Below are 17,031 nucleotides of genomic sequence, written 5' to 3' on the forward strand. Positions count from 1 at the left end.
CCAAATGGGGCTCACCGTCTTAATCCCCATTTTACAGATGAGGTTTCTGAGGCACCGGGAAGTGCAGTGACTTCCCCAAAGATACACAGCAAGCAAGTGGCGGAGCTGAAACAAGAAACTTCTTCTCCCAAGCCCTTACTACAGTGCTTTGCACACAGTAAGAACTCAGTAAGTATGATTGAATGAATGAATGAACTAACAAGTAAACTGATATGGAAAGACCACCAGCTAACAAAAAAGTACTAAGTATGGAGGTCTCAGTGGGAAGAGAAGCAGCATGACCAAATAGATAAAGCATGGGCCTGGGTTTTAATTCCAGCTCCACACCTGTCTGCGATGTGACCCTGGGCAAGTCGCTTGACTTCTCTGTGTCTCAGTTACCTCATCTGTAAAATGGGGATTTGGACTGTGAGCCCTATGTGGGTCACGCACTGTATCCAACTCAATTAGCTTGTATATTCCCCCTTGCTTAGTACAGTACCTGGTACAGAGTAAGTGCTTAACAAAGACGATTTTTTTTAAATGGTATAACAGCCACCCTTAGTACTTATAATATTCAATTGTACATTCTGATTTATTCCAATATTTCATCCTCACAAAATTGCTATATTTTATTTCTTCTTCCTTCCACGCCAATGATTTCTAAGCCATTTTTGTATGCCTTCTCTCCCCCCGCCCCCAACACACACCCACCCCAATTATATTGTACGCTTCTTATAGAATAAAAAATAAATGTTGAGCCAATACTGGCCATTAGAGCAAGACTGGGGTGGCACTGTTACAAAACAACCTTTATTTTCACCAGTTGGTTTTACCATATTTTTGAACTCAACATAGTCTAGACCCTCAGGAACAAGCAACCATATTCGATATGCAAAGACACAGTGGTTCATGGAACAAAACCTTAGGTCAGATACACCAAGGATTAAAAAAAAAAAAACACAGGAAGCATTAAACTTTGCAGGCATTTTGTAAAGAAGTGCACTGGCAAACCTTCAAACTTGCTTAAATTTACTACTAAGTATAACATAAGTAATCACGGGTCATTACTGCCCGCTATGCTGATCATATATGCCAGCATGTCAAGAGAAGAATTACTAAGGAAATGCAGGACTGATTAATGTTTTCCCATAAAGTACAGTTTAATTATTTCTTTGACATTCAATTTTCTTTACAAGTCATTCTGTTCTTCACAGCTAACGGTTTTGTTGTTGGCAGACATGGAATTTCTTTCTCTCTGAATCCAACACTAAGAGGTTAACCCTTGGAATCCTGGAAGCCAAACCCAGACACCAGTCTTTTGAAACAAGAAATATTTGTTCTATTAATTAGTTGTGAAGCTGCTGTTTTATATAACCAGTAAAACATATTAAAATATGCCAATACACACAAGGTACAATTTGGTCCACACCTGAAGCTTCCTTACATTTCAAAAATCTCATGAATCCTTAAAAGGGATAGTAATATTTTTCCTAAGGAAACCAATTTGCTTCTAGAGTTTACAAGTTGGGAGGGCTTTCTTTTTTTTGTTTGTTTTAAATAAATCAAGCTCCTCAAAAGCCACTGTGTTGCTAGGATTAAAAGCTGTGAACAAAAGCAGAGGTACTTCATTAGAAATATACCTGTATGAAAATTTACCAACTGCTAAAATCAAGAATCCATTAAAAAACACTCCAGAAACTTCCAGTGTATAGAGAAATAAAGCACAGCTGTTCTTAGAGTAGTGACTCTCTGTGCTGCAAAGTAATTAAGACTGCATCAATATCTCATTAAAAGTTTTTTATGCCGCCATAAATATCTGCCTGAGGTACGAGAATAGTGTGGCCTCAAGTGCTCTTAAATACAAAACAGAAGTGCTGCTGGGTGCTGTTTGGTGTTAGAAGTTCAACCATTTATGATAAAAATCACCTCATGGCATATATTCAAAAAGCAAAGATGCTATAGTTGGAAAAAGCAGTAATGAAATAAAAAAAATCAATAGCACGACAACTGAGAGACAGGCAATGTTGCCCAGTAAATGCCGTGGGGGGGCAACCAACTGGGATTCTGCAGAGCAGAACAGACGGTGGGGAGGCCATTGTGCAGGTGAAGGCGCCAATGGAGAAGGGGGAGGGAAAAAAAGGGCGAAGGGGACGGACTCTAGCAAACAGCTTACTGTAGGACTGAACTTCAGAACCGTTTGGAGCAACACACACCCAGTATTTTTATTTGCCAAAATGATGCACAGGGAGTAAGGGTCCAAACCATTTACTTTCCTCAAATCAACCCCTTGTATCGGCCTCAGAATCCAACGAGTCATCCTGATTACATGATGATAGCTGGTGGGAAGAGTGACTGAATAAAGCCACCTTGATGTTAAACTAGTTTCTGTAATATGTTCTAATTCCCTTTAAATAAAAGTGATTTCAGAAGGTACATTTTTAAAACCCACAGTGCTCAAGTTATCCTTCATTAATGATTTTATTAATTTTTCCTCTACGTGGGACACGACCTGTGTCCAATCTGATTATCTCGGACCTATCGGGGGCTCAGTACTGTGTTTGGCACTTGACAAATACCACTGATGGATTACCCCACTTATCTACCCCATACCAGTTGGGGGTAGGCTTCGGCTTGCATGCTTCTACCACAATACCATTCCCATGCTTCTACCATTCCCAAGCGCTTAGTACAGTGCTCTGCACACAATAAGCGCTCAAAAAATATGATTGACTGATAATAATGATAGCATTTATTAAGCGCTTACTATGTGCAAAGCACTGTTCTAAGCGCTGGGAAGGTCACAAGGTAATGAGGTTGTCCCACTGGGGGCTCACAGTCTTAACCCCCATTTTACAGATGGGGGAACTGAGGCCCGGAGAAGTTAAGTGACTTGCCCAAAGTCGCACAGCTGACAAGTGGCGGAGCCGGGATTTGAACCCATGACCTCTGACTCCAAAGCCCGGGCTCTTTCCACTGAGCCACGCTGCTTCTACCATGTGGCCGATAGCTTTCTTGTCACTCAGGTCACTGGGGTCCGCTGAGATCCTCCCCTGCCTCTCATCGCTGGACCTCCCTAGACCTTGGGTAGCCCTGTCAAGACTGAGAAGCAGCAAGGCCTAGTGAATAGAGCATAGGCCTGACAGTCAGAAGGACTTGTCTGCTGTGTGACCTTGAGCAAGTTGCTTCACTTCTCTGTGCCTTAGTTGCCTCACCTGTAAAATGAAGATTAAGACTGTGAGCCCCATGTGGGACATGGACTGTGTCCAACTTGATTACCTTGTGTCTATCCCAGTGCTTAGAACAGTGCCTGGCATAGTAAGCGTATAAATACCATTAAAAACATAAAAAAAGAGTGGAGAGGAGTCCTTGGAAAGAAGTCCAAGGACTACTCTCACAGAAGATACGTATTTCAGAGTTTGTTATTGCTTCACTGATTTCACTCTGTTAATCCTTTCTTTCACTGCATGTTGTTTCAGTCCTCTCCCAACTCTTCTTTTAAACTGTAAGTTTTCTGAGGATCAGGGGTTGAGGCTGTTATCCTTTTTGTACCTTTCCCTAAGCACTGAATACTGTGCTTGGCATAAAGTATCATTTAACAAGGTCAGAAATGATGACTGCAAAACTTATTAAAAACACATCAGAATAAGTGTCTAATTAAAATGACTGATCAATTGGACTTTTTAAAAAATTTCTAACGGTCCCAAATAGCTCTACAATGCATTACTATAAGTGCCAAAATTGATACCCACGTCAAAAACTCCCTAAAGCCCCAAGAACTCTGAGAGTTGCTACTTCATACAAGATAACGACTTAATCATAAAAATTCCATCTATGTCAATAGTATTAACTAGTTAAATGCTAGTCTGCAAATGGTCATTTACATCCAAGGATTTCAGGGGGATATTACCCTCTGTGCCATCAATTAGAGTGCGACAGATTGCTAACTGGGGATGATTGGATGTTTCAGGGAATTAAACTCCAAAATTTGGGTTCTTTTATTGATGGTAGGAGATTCAAAATTCAACCTAATGAGGCTCTGGCTATTACCAGTCCGTGGTTTGGAACTGACAGAAGTAGGTAGAAGGATCTGTGGCCCCAGAAACATCTTTTCTGACTGGTACTTACTGGCCTCTTACTCCTGGAAACCAAACGCTGGAGTAGAAGGAAGACTAGACAACCCTAATACCCCTTAGGGTCCCTCAGAGATGGGGTTCAGGCACACTGGCAGGGCAGTGTAGGGAATGTTGCACTGCCTCTGGCCGTATTGTACCTGTTCTGTGGGTAAATAGAGGCCTTCAGTTTCCAGTGCTGTCAATCTGGCACCTTTCACGAGCACTATATTCACTTTAAAGAAAACAAAAAACAAGCTACGGTTAAAAGGAAAGTGGAAATTAAAAAAAAAAAATAAGAACCTCTAATTCAAGTAACTTTGCAGTTGTGATAAAAAAAAAAAAACCAAGAAAGCTCAAATGACTAGTGACAAGTCTTCATTTCAACATTCTGTGCTCACGCTAGTTTAGATCACAACTTTAATGTGACCGAAGAGAGATTATGGTCAGGCAGTTTGGGAGCCAAGCTTTTACATAGCTAAAACAGTATGCTTTAAAGTTTCAGTGAGGCCATTTGACTTTTCTGCAATGTAAATTATTCCAATGCTTAATTAAAATACAATTTTTAAAACTGTTTATTAAATTTGCACTTTATGACCCCCCTCTTTGGCCAAGAAGAACCACTGAAAAATGCTTGGTGTTCAATCACACACACACACACACACACACACACACACACACATATGTATGCATAAATATATACCTGCAATTGGCCATTCAAGGAACTTAGATCTTCTGCTTTCTTCTCCAAAGACTGAACCCAGACTTTCCTTTTCTGCCGGCACCTAGAAGCTGCTGCTCTATTTCGTTCTAGAAACTTCCTTCTTTTCTCATCTGGGTCTTCATTAGCTGCTCTTCTTCGACGGCCACCTGTACTTTGGGTCTGCGGGGCTGGATGAGCTGGAGAAGCCTGAAAGCAGCCAATGAAATTAAAGCAATTAATTTACAGAATCTACAATGCTGATATTTTTCAAAGTTGAAAGCTAATTTCGTTTGCACTCACTCTCTTCATTAAATTGGTACAGTAAACCTAAATAACCAAAACATACATTTGGTGGACAGATGGAGAGGGAGAAAAAGATTTCTCTCTATCTCCTTCCTAAATTGCCTAGTTACAGTAACAGGGGCTACTGGTTCTTATTTCCCAACAGAATCCAGAGATATCCCAAGCCCTCCTATAAAAATTTACTTGAGACCATATCTGCACTATTTTGTTGTTGTTGTAAAGCGCTATGTGCCAGGCACTGTACTAAGTGCTGGAGTAGATACAAGATAATCAGGTTGCACACTGTCCAAGTCTTAAATGGGGACAACAGTCTTCATCCTCATTTTACAGATGGGATAACTGAGGCACAGAAAAGTGAGGTGACTTGCCCAAGGTCAAAGGGCAGACACATGGAGGAGCCAGGACTAGACCAGGTCCTTCTGACTCTCAGGCCTGCAGTCAATGCACTAGGCCACGCTGCTTCTTTAACACTTTGTTACTACCTTTCGGGGATCCTCTTTTAGACTGTGAGCCCACTGTTGGGTAGGGACTGTCTCTATATGTTGCCAACTTGTACTTCCCAAGCACTTAGTACAGTGCTCTGCACACAGTAAGCGCTCAATAAATACGATTGATGATGATGATCATGATGATACTCAATCAAAGCAGAGGTTCACATTCCTTTAAAATTGAAAGGTGACATCATTATGGTAAGCACTGGCAGGATGCACTTTTAGGTCAGCATACCGGTGTTTCTGTAGTGGACGTAGCTGGCTGCTGTAATGACTGTGATCGAGACTCCTCTGACTGACTTCTAACAACTCCACTCGCCTGTCCCTTGGCAGTATCTCCATTTGTTACCTGAGGATGTTGCTGGGTCAAAGCAGCTTTTAATCTCTGGAAAAAGAAATAAAATATAGTAGTCATAAAACCCCTAAACAAAATGTTCCCCCCGCCCCAGGGACTGCAATATATTCTGTGATAAATTCTTAGTTGTAGAACAGACTGATAGAGAATGGCCAACAATTCTCCCGTTTGCTCTTGATTGGCAGTTAGAATGCTGCAATGGGAGACACAGGATATAAAAAGAGCAATATAAATTTCCTGTACTGTGAAACATAGAGAAAGCATGAATATAAGTGAGAAAAAAAATCCCCCCAAAACAAACAACAAAAAAAAGACAACAAAACAAAACAAACAAAAAATGAGGCCCACAATTCAAGGCCAGGAACCTTTAAAAACAAAACAAAAAAAAAAACCAAACACAAAGTAAGCAAACCAAAACCCCCTCACATTTAAGTTGCATTTTCCCAAGCACCTAGCATAGTCTGGCACAAAATGGGCACTTACTGAATGCTGTTGCTGATAACTACAAAAGGTAACTAAATATCTAGATTACTAGAGAAGCAGCGTGGGCTTAGTGGAAAGAGCACGGGTTTGGGAGTCAGAGGATGTGGGTTCTAATCCCGGCTCCACCACTCAGCTGTGTGACTTTGGGCAAGTCACTTAACTTCTCTGTGCCTCAATTACCTCATCTGGAAAATGGGGATTAAGACTGTGAGCCCCACGTGGGACAACCTGAGTACCTTGCATCTACCCCAGTGCTTAGGATAGTCCTTTTAGACTGTGAGCCCACTGTTGGGTAGGGTCTGTCTCTATATGTTGCCAACTTGTACTTCCCAAGCACTTAGTACAGTGCTCTGCACACAGTAAGTGCTCAATAAATACGATTGATTGATTGATTGGCACATAATGCTTAACAAATGTCATCATTATTATTACTAATAACTAATGAAAGCAGAACAAGACTATGAACTAGCGCCAAATAGCACGCTGGGATGGACAGGGTATTTGTATGCGGCCCAGGGACAGAATAAATTATTTTTGATATTTCAATAGTCTGTAGGGCAAGTGTTAAATTCAGAACAAAACTGATTTTGCAAGTTTTGGAGTGGGATAAGAGGACAACCAAATCTCAATTAATGAAGGATAGAGAGCATAGGGGAGTCTGAAATATAGAACCATCACTTTCTTGAATAATGTTTAGATTTACTCTCTGGCACAGCCCTTAAGATACAACAGTATTTGGTCATTACGGCCTGCCTGGCTGCAGGACATACAATATATATTCAGTGAGGAAGTTCTAATGTTTATCCTATACTGTTACACTGATTACAACACGGCCTAGTGGAAAGAGCCCAGGCCTAGGTTCTAATCCCAGCTCCACTGCTTGTCTGCTGTGTGACCTTGGGCAAGTGACTTAACTTCTAGGTGCCTCAGTTCCCTTACCTGCAAAATGGGGATTCAATACCTGTTCTCCCTTCTACCAAAACAGTGAGCCCATTTATAGGCCTTCATTATCTTGTATCTACCCCAGCACTTAGTGAAGTGCTTGGCACATAGTGTTTAATTACCAAAATTATTATTACTAGTATTATTATTACTACTACTAAACAACAACAATGGGTCTACTCTGAAAGTATACAGAAGATGTAAGGAAGAAACTAACCTAAGGGTTAATAAAGGTGCTGCTTCTTTTGTAGCTACGCCAGTTTTGATCATGTACAACTTTCTATGAAGCAAATCTTATGCCAAATTAAACAATCATTCCAGATTTGTAATAAATTACCCCAAATTTATCAATTCAGAGCTCAGAGTTATGACCCACTTCCTGTGTATGTGAAAACCAATCCTATAGCCCTAAAATACATGTTTGGCAGAAAGAGACATGAAAATAGGTTATAGTTTAGTCATGGTCAAAACACAGGCACCTGCCCCAAAACAAGATTTTGTTCGGAATTTTAGAAAAGCAAAAGCCCAAAGTCATCAAATCCATCTTGCTGGCAGGCTTAGCAAAAAAATTAAATAAGAGGACCGGAAAATTACCACCCAAAACAGCAGCCTGCAATATTGACACCACTGCAGAGTTACTGGTCAAGACTGCTGCCTTGAATTGGTCTGGGGCCCCCTGAGGCCTTTGCAATTTCAGAGTCATCACGATCAGCTCTGTGGGATGGACTGGCCTGCGATCGCTTTAAGGATTTCCCAGATGACCCCTCTGGTATCCCTTCTTCATGCTCTCTTTACCTGTGGCTCAGAGGGATTCCATGAAGGAGCTGGCTCTATCCGCTTCTCTGGAATCCCCTGATCCCTCATTGTTGTCTTAGAACCATCTTCCCCCACTGCCAGGTCACAGTCAGGGAGTTGAGTAGTCCGGCACAAACGTAGACTCTCAATGGTAAGACTGTAGACAGATGCAACTGACCCGGGACAATCTTGAGAGATTTATCATGAGGATTGTTCTGGGGCATACCTCTGGCTTCATGGGTTTTTTTTTGTTGTTTTTTTTTACGCTATGTTAAGCACTTTACTATGTACCAGGCACTGCACTTATAAGCCCTGCGGTAGCTATAAGCTAATCAGGTTGATTGCAGTCCCTGTCCCACATGGGGCTCACAGCATTAATCCTCATTTTACAGACGAGGTAACAGGCACAGAGAAGTGAAGTGACTTTCCCAAGGTGATGGAGCACACAAGTGGCGGAGCCAGGATAGAACCCAGGTCCTTCTAACTCCCAGGCTCAGTCTCTTTCCACTATGCCACGATGCTCCTCAGCATGGGCAAGTATCCTTAGGCACCTGGCTAGAAAGCCAACAAAAAAACATCATAAATGGGTACCACCCTCTATAGATGTGCCTCAGCGAATGAGGTGTTAGTTTTCATTCAGGATACTAATTTAATGAACAATTTAAGAGGGTAGCAACTTCTTTATTACATGCAAAAATAATCTGTAGCACCAAAATGTTGTTTTGAAGTTAGTACGCTGGGCATTGTAGCTGCTAAGTGTTGTAGTGTATTTATGTAGTTGATGAACTGAAAAAAAAACCCCACAAAAGGACTATTGTATTGATTCATTTAGGGAGGCAGATATGTGCAGTGTCATTAAATATACAAAATGGCCATGTTGGTTCATGATGTATCACAAATTTGGTCTTAAAGATCATCTGTTAAAGTCCAGTATTTTAAAGATTTGCTTCAAGAGTAACATAAACCTTGATCATATCTACCAAAAATTTTGTAGGAATACATCACTCCATCACAGCTCTCAGAAAGAAGATAGTATTCTCTAGAAACAATTTATGAAAAAGTCAGATCCATATTTCATATGTGCCACAAAAGCTCATCAGAGTAATAACCCTCCTTCTCCTGGGTGTTCTCCTACCATCTGCTGCTCTATTACTTATCTTTATTTTGCAACTAATTAACAGCATAATCTTCTAAATTCAGCAAGTTAATTATCATTATTGTGGTCTTTGCAGCATCATCAGTCCTCATGAAGTCTTGTCTCTCCACCCCCAGAGAATGTATGAAAATGAAGTAGGATGGGAGAGGGCCTGTTTCTTTAGAGTGGGCTCATTAGGTGTTTGCTGATTAGCTCGGCATGCAGAGAGGCAGGTCAGACGAATTCTGCTGAACACAAGGTTTCATGCCGGGCTCAACCAAGGAAATGTAGGTTTCTGAACATTTGCCAAGCTGCCCTCTGGCAGGTCTCTCTGTACAAACCCCCTGCAGAAAACCTACTGGATACCCTCTGTGTTCACAGGTATTTCTCAGTTTGTCACAAAAGTCTTGATAGGAATGGCTCTAGAGAATGGAACTTAGAACCATTGGTAAATAAGTCTTCCAGTCTCCCAGACGATCATCCAGAAGAGGCTGGATTTCATAATCAGAAATGTCACTTTTTAGGTGGCTGAAAACAATTTTAAGACTTTTGCAGGACCCAAATTACATCATTTTCCTATTAGAAAGGTTATAACTGCTTCAAAATCTAGGTTAGAAAATCCCAAAACCAAAGCTGTAGATTACTAGGTGTGCAGTGGAGAGTCTGAACTCAGTGGTATCAATCATCAGATAATCCTGAATTCTTAAACACCCCAAATTCTCGATCATATTTACCAATTTTTGGTGAAGGATGTTCAAGACAATTTTACGCTCCCCCTAAAATGCTATTTAAGAGTACACACTTGCCATTAATTTAAAATTCTAAGGACATTTCTTTAAGCAAGGCAGTCTTAGGAACAGCCCCAGGCAAGTGTAATGAAAGCAGAGTTGGGACATCTTGAAATCACTAGTCACTGATCTAGTGTTATGAACACTGCAATAGAGTTTAAATCTAGGTTCCTTTGCCAGCTTTGCTAATATCTGGTCATGAGACCTCTCTGCTTGTTTCCTCAGGTAAATTAGGTATGAAATTAGCATATACTATCTAAAGTTAATCTATATTCAACACAAACCCTGTAGCACCAAGACATTTTGTAACTGTTTTATCACCTTTGTGCTAAGGTAACAAAAGGCAAAATATATTCCACAATTTCAAAGGATCAAGAATAATTTAGAATTTTATGAAGCATTCAGCAACCTACATTTGTATTTGTAGCAAATGAGTGATAAATGTCCATAAGAGGAGTTGTAAAACAAAGTAGGCTTCTTGTAACAGAAAGGGTTACAAATGTTAGAATAATTAGCTGCTTCAAAGATGGCCCTTTATAATGCTTAAAAAAACCCCCCAAAGTTGCTACAATAAGCCATACAATACAAATTGTGCACCATTTGTCAATTTGTAGGCACTTAAAATTAAATTGGCAATAAACCTGTAAGTTTCAGAGAATCAGAAGGCATTCTCGATGGGTTAACATACAACATTTGTCTTTAAAGAATTAAGCGGAATCATAAACACACCTTGGAAGGAGTAAGAGTTAGTTCTGAAATAGCTTTTCATTTCTATTTAGGTCCATTAAGATGAATGAAACATTAAGGCTCAATTTCTATGAATAACAGTTTTTAATATTCTTCTAGAAGATGTTCAACCTTGAATGGAAGTTACATTTTCATATATTTTGCTCAATTTTTTTTTCCCTCCTATGCAATCGATAATTACAACACAGTTCTTATTCTCAGTGAATATTTTAACAGTTCCAATTTATTGTTCCTGATGTTACTGAATATTTTCAATTGGAACAGAGTGTAACAATCCAAATACATTTTCATTATTTATGCAAAAAATGAAAGCATTCTTTTACTATCCCAATTATGAACAATCACTTAAATATGGTTTATTTATATTAGCCAAGTCCTACGGAAAAATATAATTGGATTGTTAAATTCTGAGCATGACAATCTTTGCACGTCACAACCTACTGAAATTTGTGCATCCTTAATAGAGATTACTTTTCCTACAATAACTTGCTAGTATTTCATACTATAGCAAGCTTCTTTAGGATTATTATCAATCTAATTTTTTAGTTAACTAAAGTCATTGTCATTTAGGAGATCTTATCTTCCCTTTGCTAGAGTATTAAATGTGACTAAAATCCTCTATGTGGTATAGAAAGATTCTATGCTTATGTCTTTTTCCCAAGGGGTGAGAAGTTTTACAAAAAAGACAAAAACATGGCTTAGTGGAAAGAGCCCAGGCTTTGGAGTCAGAGGACGTGGGTTCTAATTCCACCCCTGCCACTTGTCTGCTGTGTGACCTTGGGCAGGCCACTTAACTTCTCTGTGCCTCAGTTACCTCATCTGTAAAATGTGGATGAAGACTGTGAGCCCCATGTGGGACAACGTGATTATCTTGTATCTACTACAATGCTTAGTACAGTGCTTGGAACATAGTAAGTGCTTAACACACACCATCATTATTATTATTATTCATTAAAAAATCCACTCTACCAAATAAGACTTTCAGCTTAAGAGAAATAAAAGCTTTTATATTTAAACTCTTGGTTTTGCCCCACTGCATTCTTAAAATGAAGGACAGCAAATATTTTCTTGAGTGGCATACATTTTGCTCAAAGTAATTTTTTTTTACTTAGTGCTAAAAGGACCTCTGAAAATGTGTAAAATTTGCCACTTGCTTTTTTCCATTTAGTAAAATTATGAAACTGCCGTATTTTGAAAGCATTCTGGGTTTCTCCCCAGATATGCACAGTTTGCTAATCAACCAGTTGTTGATTTTTCTACTATTCAACTATGAAGTGTGCCCTGCTCTGTAGCTTCTCTAACTTTATTCTATTACGCCCACTGCAGCAACCAGAACTGCATGCAATATTCCAGGTGCAGCCAACCATGGTTTTACACAAGTGGCAGAACTATGCTTTTGTTTCATATATGCAGGAGAGCCTCTCCAAAAGAGTCATGCACTAATGCAGTCTCACCACGGGCAGCGTCTACCATGTTCTTCCTGATATCCAATCGTATTTACTGAGCGCCTACTCTGTGTAGAGCATCCAGAGCCATCTTAGCCATTTGGTGTGCCGATGCACACACTGGATGGGAATTGGAAGTGAATAAAGAGATTCATTCCTGAATTATAATCGTAATTGCCAAAAATCAAAATTTAGGTGGAATTATTTTTCCTTAAAATGCACTTGTTCACTCAAAACCATCCCCCTCGAAAAAAACAAAAGCACACACCACATTTTTCTGCCCATTCAGTTTTAAAAAGATTCTCCTACAGCCTGTCCTCATCAGTACAACACCAACCAAGAGGAACTTAATGGCATCTGCAGAGTTGGAGCTAATTCACTATGCATTCCTGCTTCCAAATCGGTTATGAAAACATTAACCTGAAACCAGTCCTAGTGCCAAATCATTACTGACCTCTTCAGAAACTCCATCATCATCATCAGTGGTATTTGAGTGCTTACTATGAGCAGAGCACTGAACTAAGCATTTTGGAGAGTACAATACAACAGAATTAGCAGGCACATTCCTTGCCCATAACGAACTTAGTCTACGGGGCAGAAAACATATTAACCTAAATAATTTATACTGTATAATTTAAAGATATGTACACCTAAGTGCTGTGGGGATGCTGCAGTATGACAAGCATGACTTCACTTTCAGAAACCATAACGCCTCCAACCCCCACCCCATTTCCTGATGCTTACAAATCCTTTGCTAAATTATACAACAAATCCTTTGCTAAATTATACAACTCCACCAATTCGCCAGTTAGAATTTCCAGTTTGCAGAGGAACCCTTCCAAGATAGGGAGTAACTTACCATTTGTAACAAGAAATTACACTTTAGACAGTTCTGAAAATGCCTGGCCAAATCCTTTAGAAGTCTGGAGCGGATGCTATCAGTTGCCAGTAATTTGGGTAAATCTAGTATCTTACCCACCTGCGGTGGGGGGGAAGCCTTGCCTCAGAAACATCTGCCTCAGAAAAGACCAGTACAAAAATCCTGTTGATTCTTCCTTTGCAAGATTCTACTGCTACTACTTCATCCTGTTCAAAACTACTTTGGTGCCTTTCTCCCTACTGGATCAAAAGCCCCTTTGAGGGTAGGGATCAGGTCTACTAATTCTATTGTACTCTCTTAAGTACTTAATAATAATAATAATGACATTTATTAAGCGCTTACTATGTGCAAAGCACTGTTCTAAGCGCTGGGGAGGTTAAAAGGTGATCAGGTTGTCCCACGGGGGGGCTCACAGTCTTCAACCCCATTTTACAGATGAGTGAACGGAGGCCCAGAGAAGTTAAGTTACTTGCCCAATGGTATGTACTCAGTAGCTGTGAATTAAATACTACTGATTAATCTAAATAATTCTATAAGCCTCTAAGTCATTTCCTTTGCAGCCTGAAAGCACCTATTATAAGATCATCAAGTAATTATCACTGATTATCTAGCTAGCTTTTAAGTTCCTTGAAGCCAGGGAACACATCTATTAACTACTGTACTCTTCCTAAGAGTGTACCGTACTCTCCTAAAGTGTTTTGCTGAGATCAAGCTCACAATAAATATTATTGATTTTGATATATTTTAACAGCCTTTCATTATCAGCTTTACAAGTCTTTGCAAGCTAAACCACACACTCCTTTTAAGCCATCTTAATATTCTGTTTAGACTCCATAAGAGCCACCCTAGTCTCCACACTTGGGGTAAGCTTTTCATTTTATTTTTTAAGGATGACTTACTTTGATGACCTCTTATGCTAACACAGACAATTTTGGGACTACTACCTACAGGTTGGCTGAGGGACTAATACTGCAATCTTACTAACCATCAATCCTCTTCAATTCCTATTCCATACACACTCTGCAAATATGGCGATACTGGGTCTACAATTCAAATTATGTTTTCATGCAATCTAGCTAAAGTCAAGCACTTGAAGCCCATAGCTGATTAAATGAACACTCAGGGTTCAAGATCATTTGAATTCAAGATCCAAATGAACTTCACAGAATGAACAAAAGTTTCACTCACCATTTTAGCCTCTGACTGCACTGGTTGTGGAGAAGAAGGCCCTGGGATTCCTGGAATACTAGGCACCATGGTGACTGGTCTAACAATCTGGACAAAGATGAAAAAACGTTTTCAGTTGAACTAAAAATTACAGTAGTACAAGTCTGAGCACCCTCTGAGATCCTAGTAATGAGATTTTTGTTCAATATTTTTAGGCATCTTGAATTTTATTTGTATAGTAGGCTGACACTGCAGAAATACCACAACTAAACTGAAGGTTTAAATATATATATAGTTATTAAAAATAAATTATAAAGTTATATTTCTGCCTTCAACTTGCTCCTCTTCACATACCAGCAGCCAAAACCTTTCAGGGTTTGGCATCCTGGACTCAGCCCCTGAATTTCACCTCAACTCAATCGAGTTAATGCTCCCCGGTGTCCAAAATTTATCTTCTTTCCATTTCTCCTTCTGAACCTCTACATTTCCTGAAAGAATTGAGCCAAGGCACCTCACAAATAAGAAATATTCCGATCTTCGGTGCTGCTTTAAATTCTAAAGTAGCACTCTGATTAATTAAAAAATGAATAAATAATGGAACTTGAAGACTGTGGAAATGGAAGTCACAGTTTCTTCAGTGAGTGCTGATTTCCTTAGAGCCCACGAGTGGACCCAATCCTGAATGTTCCATTCTCAGAGACGCAAATAAAGAGATCAAGTCAACAGTGGTTGCTTTTGTTAGACAGCTCTATTGAACTTGGGGCCAACAGCCAGCAGATGATGATGGCGGCATAGAACCAAGTTTTTGGCACCAGAGTAGCTACTCAGGCATGAAATCAAATGACTTATGTCATTAAGAAACCAGAACTAGCTAAGCAAGTAGCTCTAAATCCATCTCTGAGGTTTGAGGAGGTTATTGAGGCTCACGCAAGTTAGCAGAGTCTCAAGAGCCACCAATTTGGTCAAATATAGAGATAGCATTCTTTTTACAAAGTCTAGCTCTAACTCTGTTGAAGGCCTACAAAATTCACATTAAAAAAAATCTGTCCTATGCCTGCCTCATTTCTACGGATTTACAAATTATATTCAGCCAGATCTTGGGTTACGAATGCCTATAAAAGAAGCGCTAGTAAGCCATATTATTGTACTATGTGAAACACTGGAAGAAATGCTGAACTACTTCAAATTTTAATGTCTACAACATTCAGTTCATTAACATTCATCTCATACACTTTGGTTAGATATGAATGAAATCAATCTTTGCACATTTAAAATATTGCTTCCGTAATGATGGGAATTGAGCATTTGCTCCTTACAGGTCCTAGAACTATCATAGTAACTACCTTTAAGATAAAAGTGCATGGTATTTTGTGCATTTTTAATTTCAGTTCTATTACTTGGTATCCTGGAATTGCTTGGTAAAAGTTTCAAAATCTTGTATAATTAAAAGCCTGTCTTAAGGAGTACTAATGAGCTACATAAGATGAAAATATGATACATTAACAATCACCTTGAATAGGAAAGAAAATTCCAGAGGCCTAAACCCTTACAACACAAGAGTACTGAACTCTTTCACAAAAAGCAATGCTTAGCAACCAGGTTGAACTGCTACATACTGGAAAACATTTATGCCAATGATGAATGAGGCAGTCATGATATCAGTTAAAAAAAAGACAAAAAAACCCTTTTCAGTTATCAGTGTTGCTGGCTAGAAATGTTGTAAAAAAGCAACAGTGGTTCAATTTCAGACTTACTGGAACTGCAGCAGGGACATGCACATTAGAGTTTGTGATTGAGGCAGGAATAGCAACGGGCATGGTCTGTCCATTAGGAAGATGTAACAGCAGAGGAAAAGGTCCTGGTACAGGACTAAGAAAAACAAAATGATGGAGGGGATTCAAGGAAAAGGGGAGGGAAAGAGGAAAAATAAAATGAGATAATGCCAATCATTTCTTTAATACAGGTAGCAGCAAAGGTCTTCACACTTTTTAAGATGAAAACAATCCTAAGCAACCCAACCTTTCAAGCTAATTTCCTATATTGCAAATAAGACCTAGAATATTCAAATGCAGCTGTTTCATCTTAAATTCAAATTAGTTTGTGAGAACAACCTGGGGGAGGAGGAGAACAGAGTATTGCTCCATTGTGAAATGGTATTAATTCATGGAGCAGTGCGGCTTATTGCAAAGAGCACCGGCCTGGGCGTCAGAGGACCCAGGTTCCAATCCTGGCTCTGCCATATGCCTGCTCTGGGACCTCGGGCAAGTCACTTAACTTGTCTGTGTCTCAGGTACCTCACCTGTAAAATGGTATTGAATCCCTGTTCTCCCTCCTACTTAGACTGTGAGTCCTGTGTGGGACACGGGCTATGCCTGACTTGATTACCTTGTATCTTCCCCAGCATGTACACCAGTGCTTAACTCACAGTAAGCACTTAAACACCACAATTATTATTAAGTGTCTTCGAATGGCAGATATGGTTGTGTGCAATGTTATACAATCTTTTCTGTGTAACTGCTGACCTAAAATACGCTGGCAAAAACAGTTATATTGTAAACTTAATAGGTCTTTAGAGAGCGTTCCCCAAGTGCTTCATCCAATGCACTGCACTCATCAGGAACAACAGGTGAGTCGGTTTCTGAAACCTCAGGGCTGAGAATCGTGCAAAGGAACTGATTTTAGTGTCAGTGCTTTGCGCAGTGTGAC

General features: G+C 39.7%; 1 protein-coding gene across 8 annotated transcripts in view; it reads right to left on the reverse strand.

Moving 5' to 3' along the window:
* ATF2 (activating transcription factor 2) overlaps window positions 1–17,031 on the reverse strand; it is a 48,633-nt gene that overhangs the window by 10,153 nt on the left and 21,449 nt on the right. For all 8 annotated transcript variants that reach the window (XR_005452287.1, XM_038751085.1, XM_038751082.1 and 5 more), the window contains 4 exons: window positions 16,080–16,194; window positions 14,347–14,433; window positions 5,824–5,973; window positions 4,795–5,001 (listed from right to left, as the gene is read on the reverse strand). Coding sequence is in view for 7 of the 8 variants with exons in the window: in XM_038751085.1 (XP_038607013.1) it covers window positions 4,795–5,001; window positions 5,824–5,973; window positions 14,347–14,433; window positions 16,080–16,194 (559 nt within the window). In the remaining variant the exon portion in view is untranslated. The remainder of the gene's footprint in view (window positions 1–4,794; window positions 5,002–5,823; window positions 5,974–14,346; window positions 14,434–16,079; window positions 16,195–17,031) is intronic.

The sequence above is a fragment of the Tachyglossus aculeatus genome, chromosome 9 (assembly GCF_015852505.1).
Source record: "Tachyglossus aculeatus isolate mTacAcu1 chromosome 9, mTacAcu1.pri, whole genome shotgun sequence".
NCBI classification, from domain to species: Eukaryota; Metazoa; Chordata; class Mammalia; order Monotremata; family Tachyglossidae; genus Tachyglossus; species Tachyglossus aculeatus.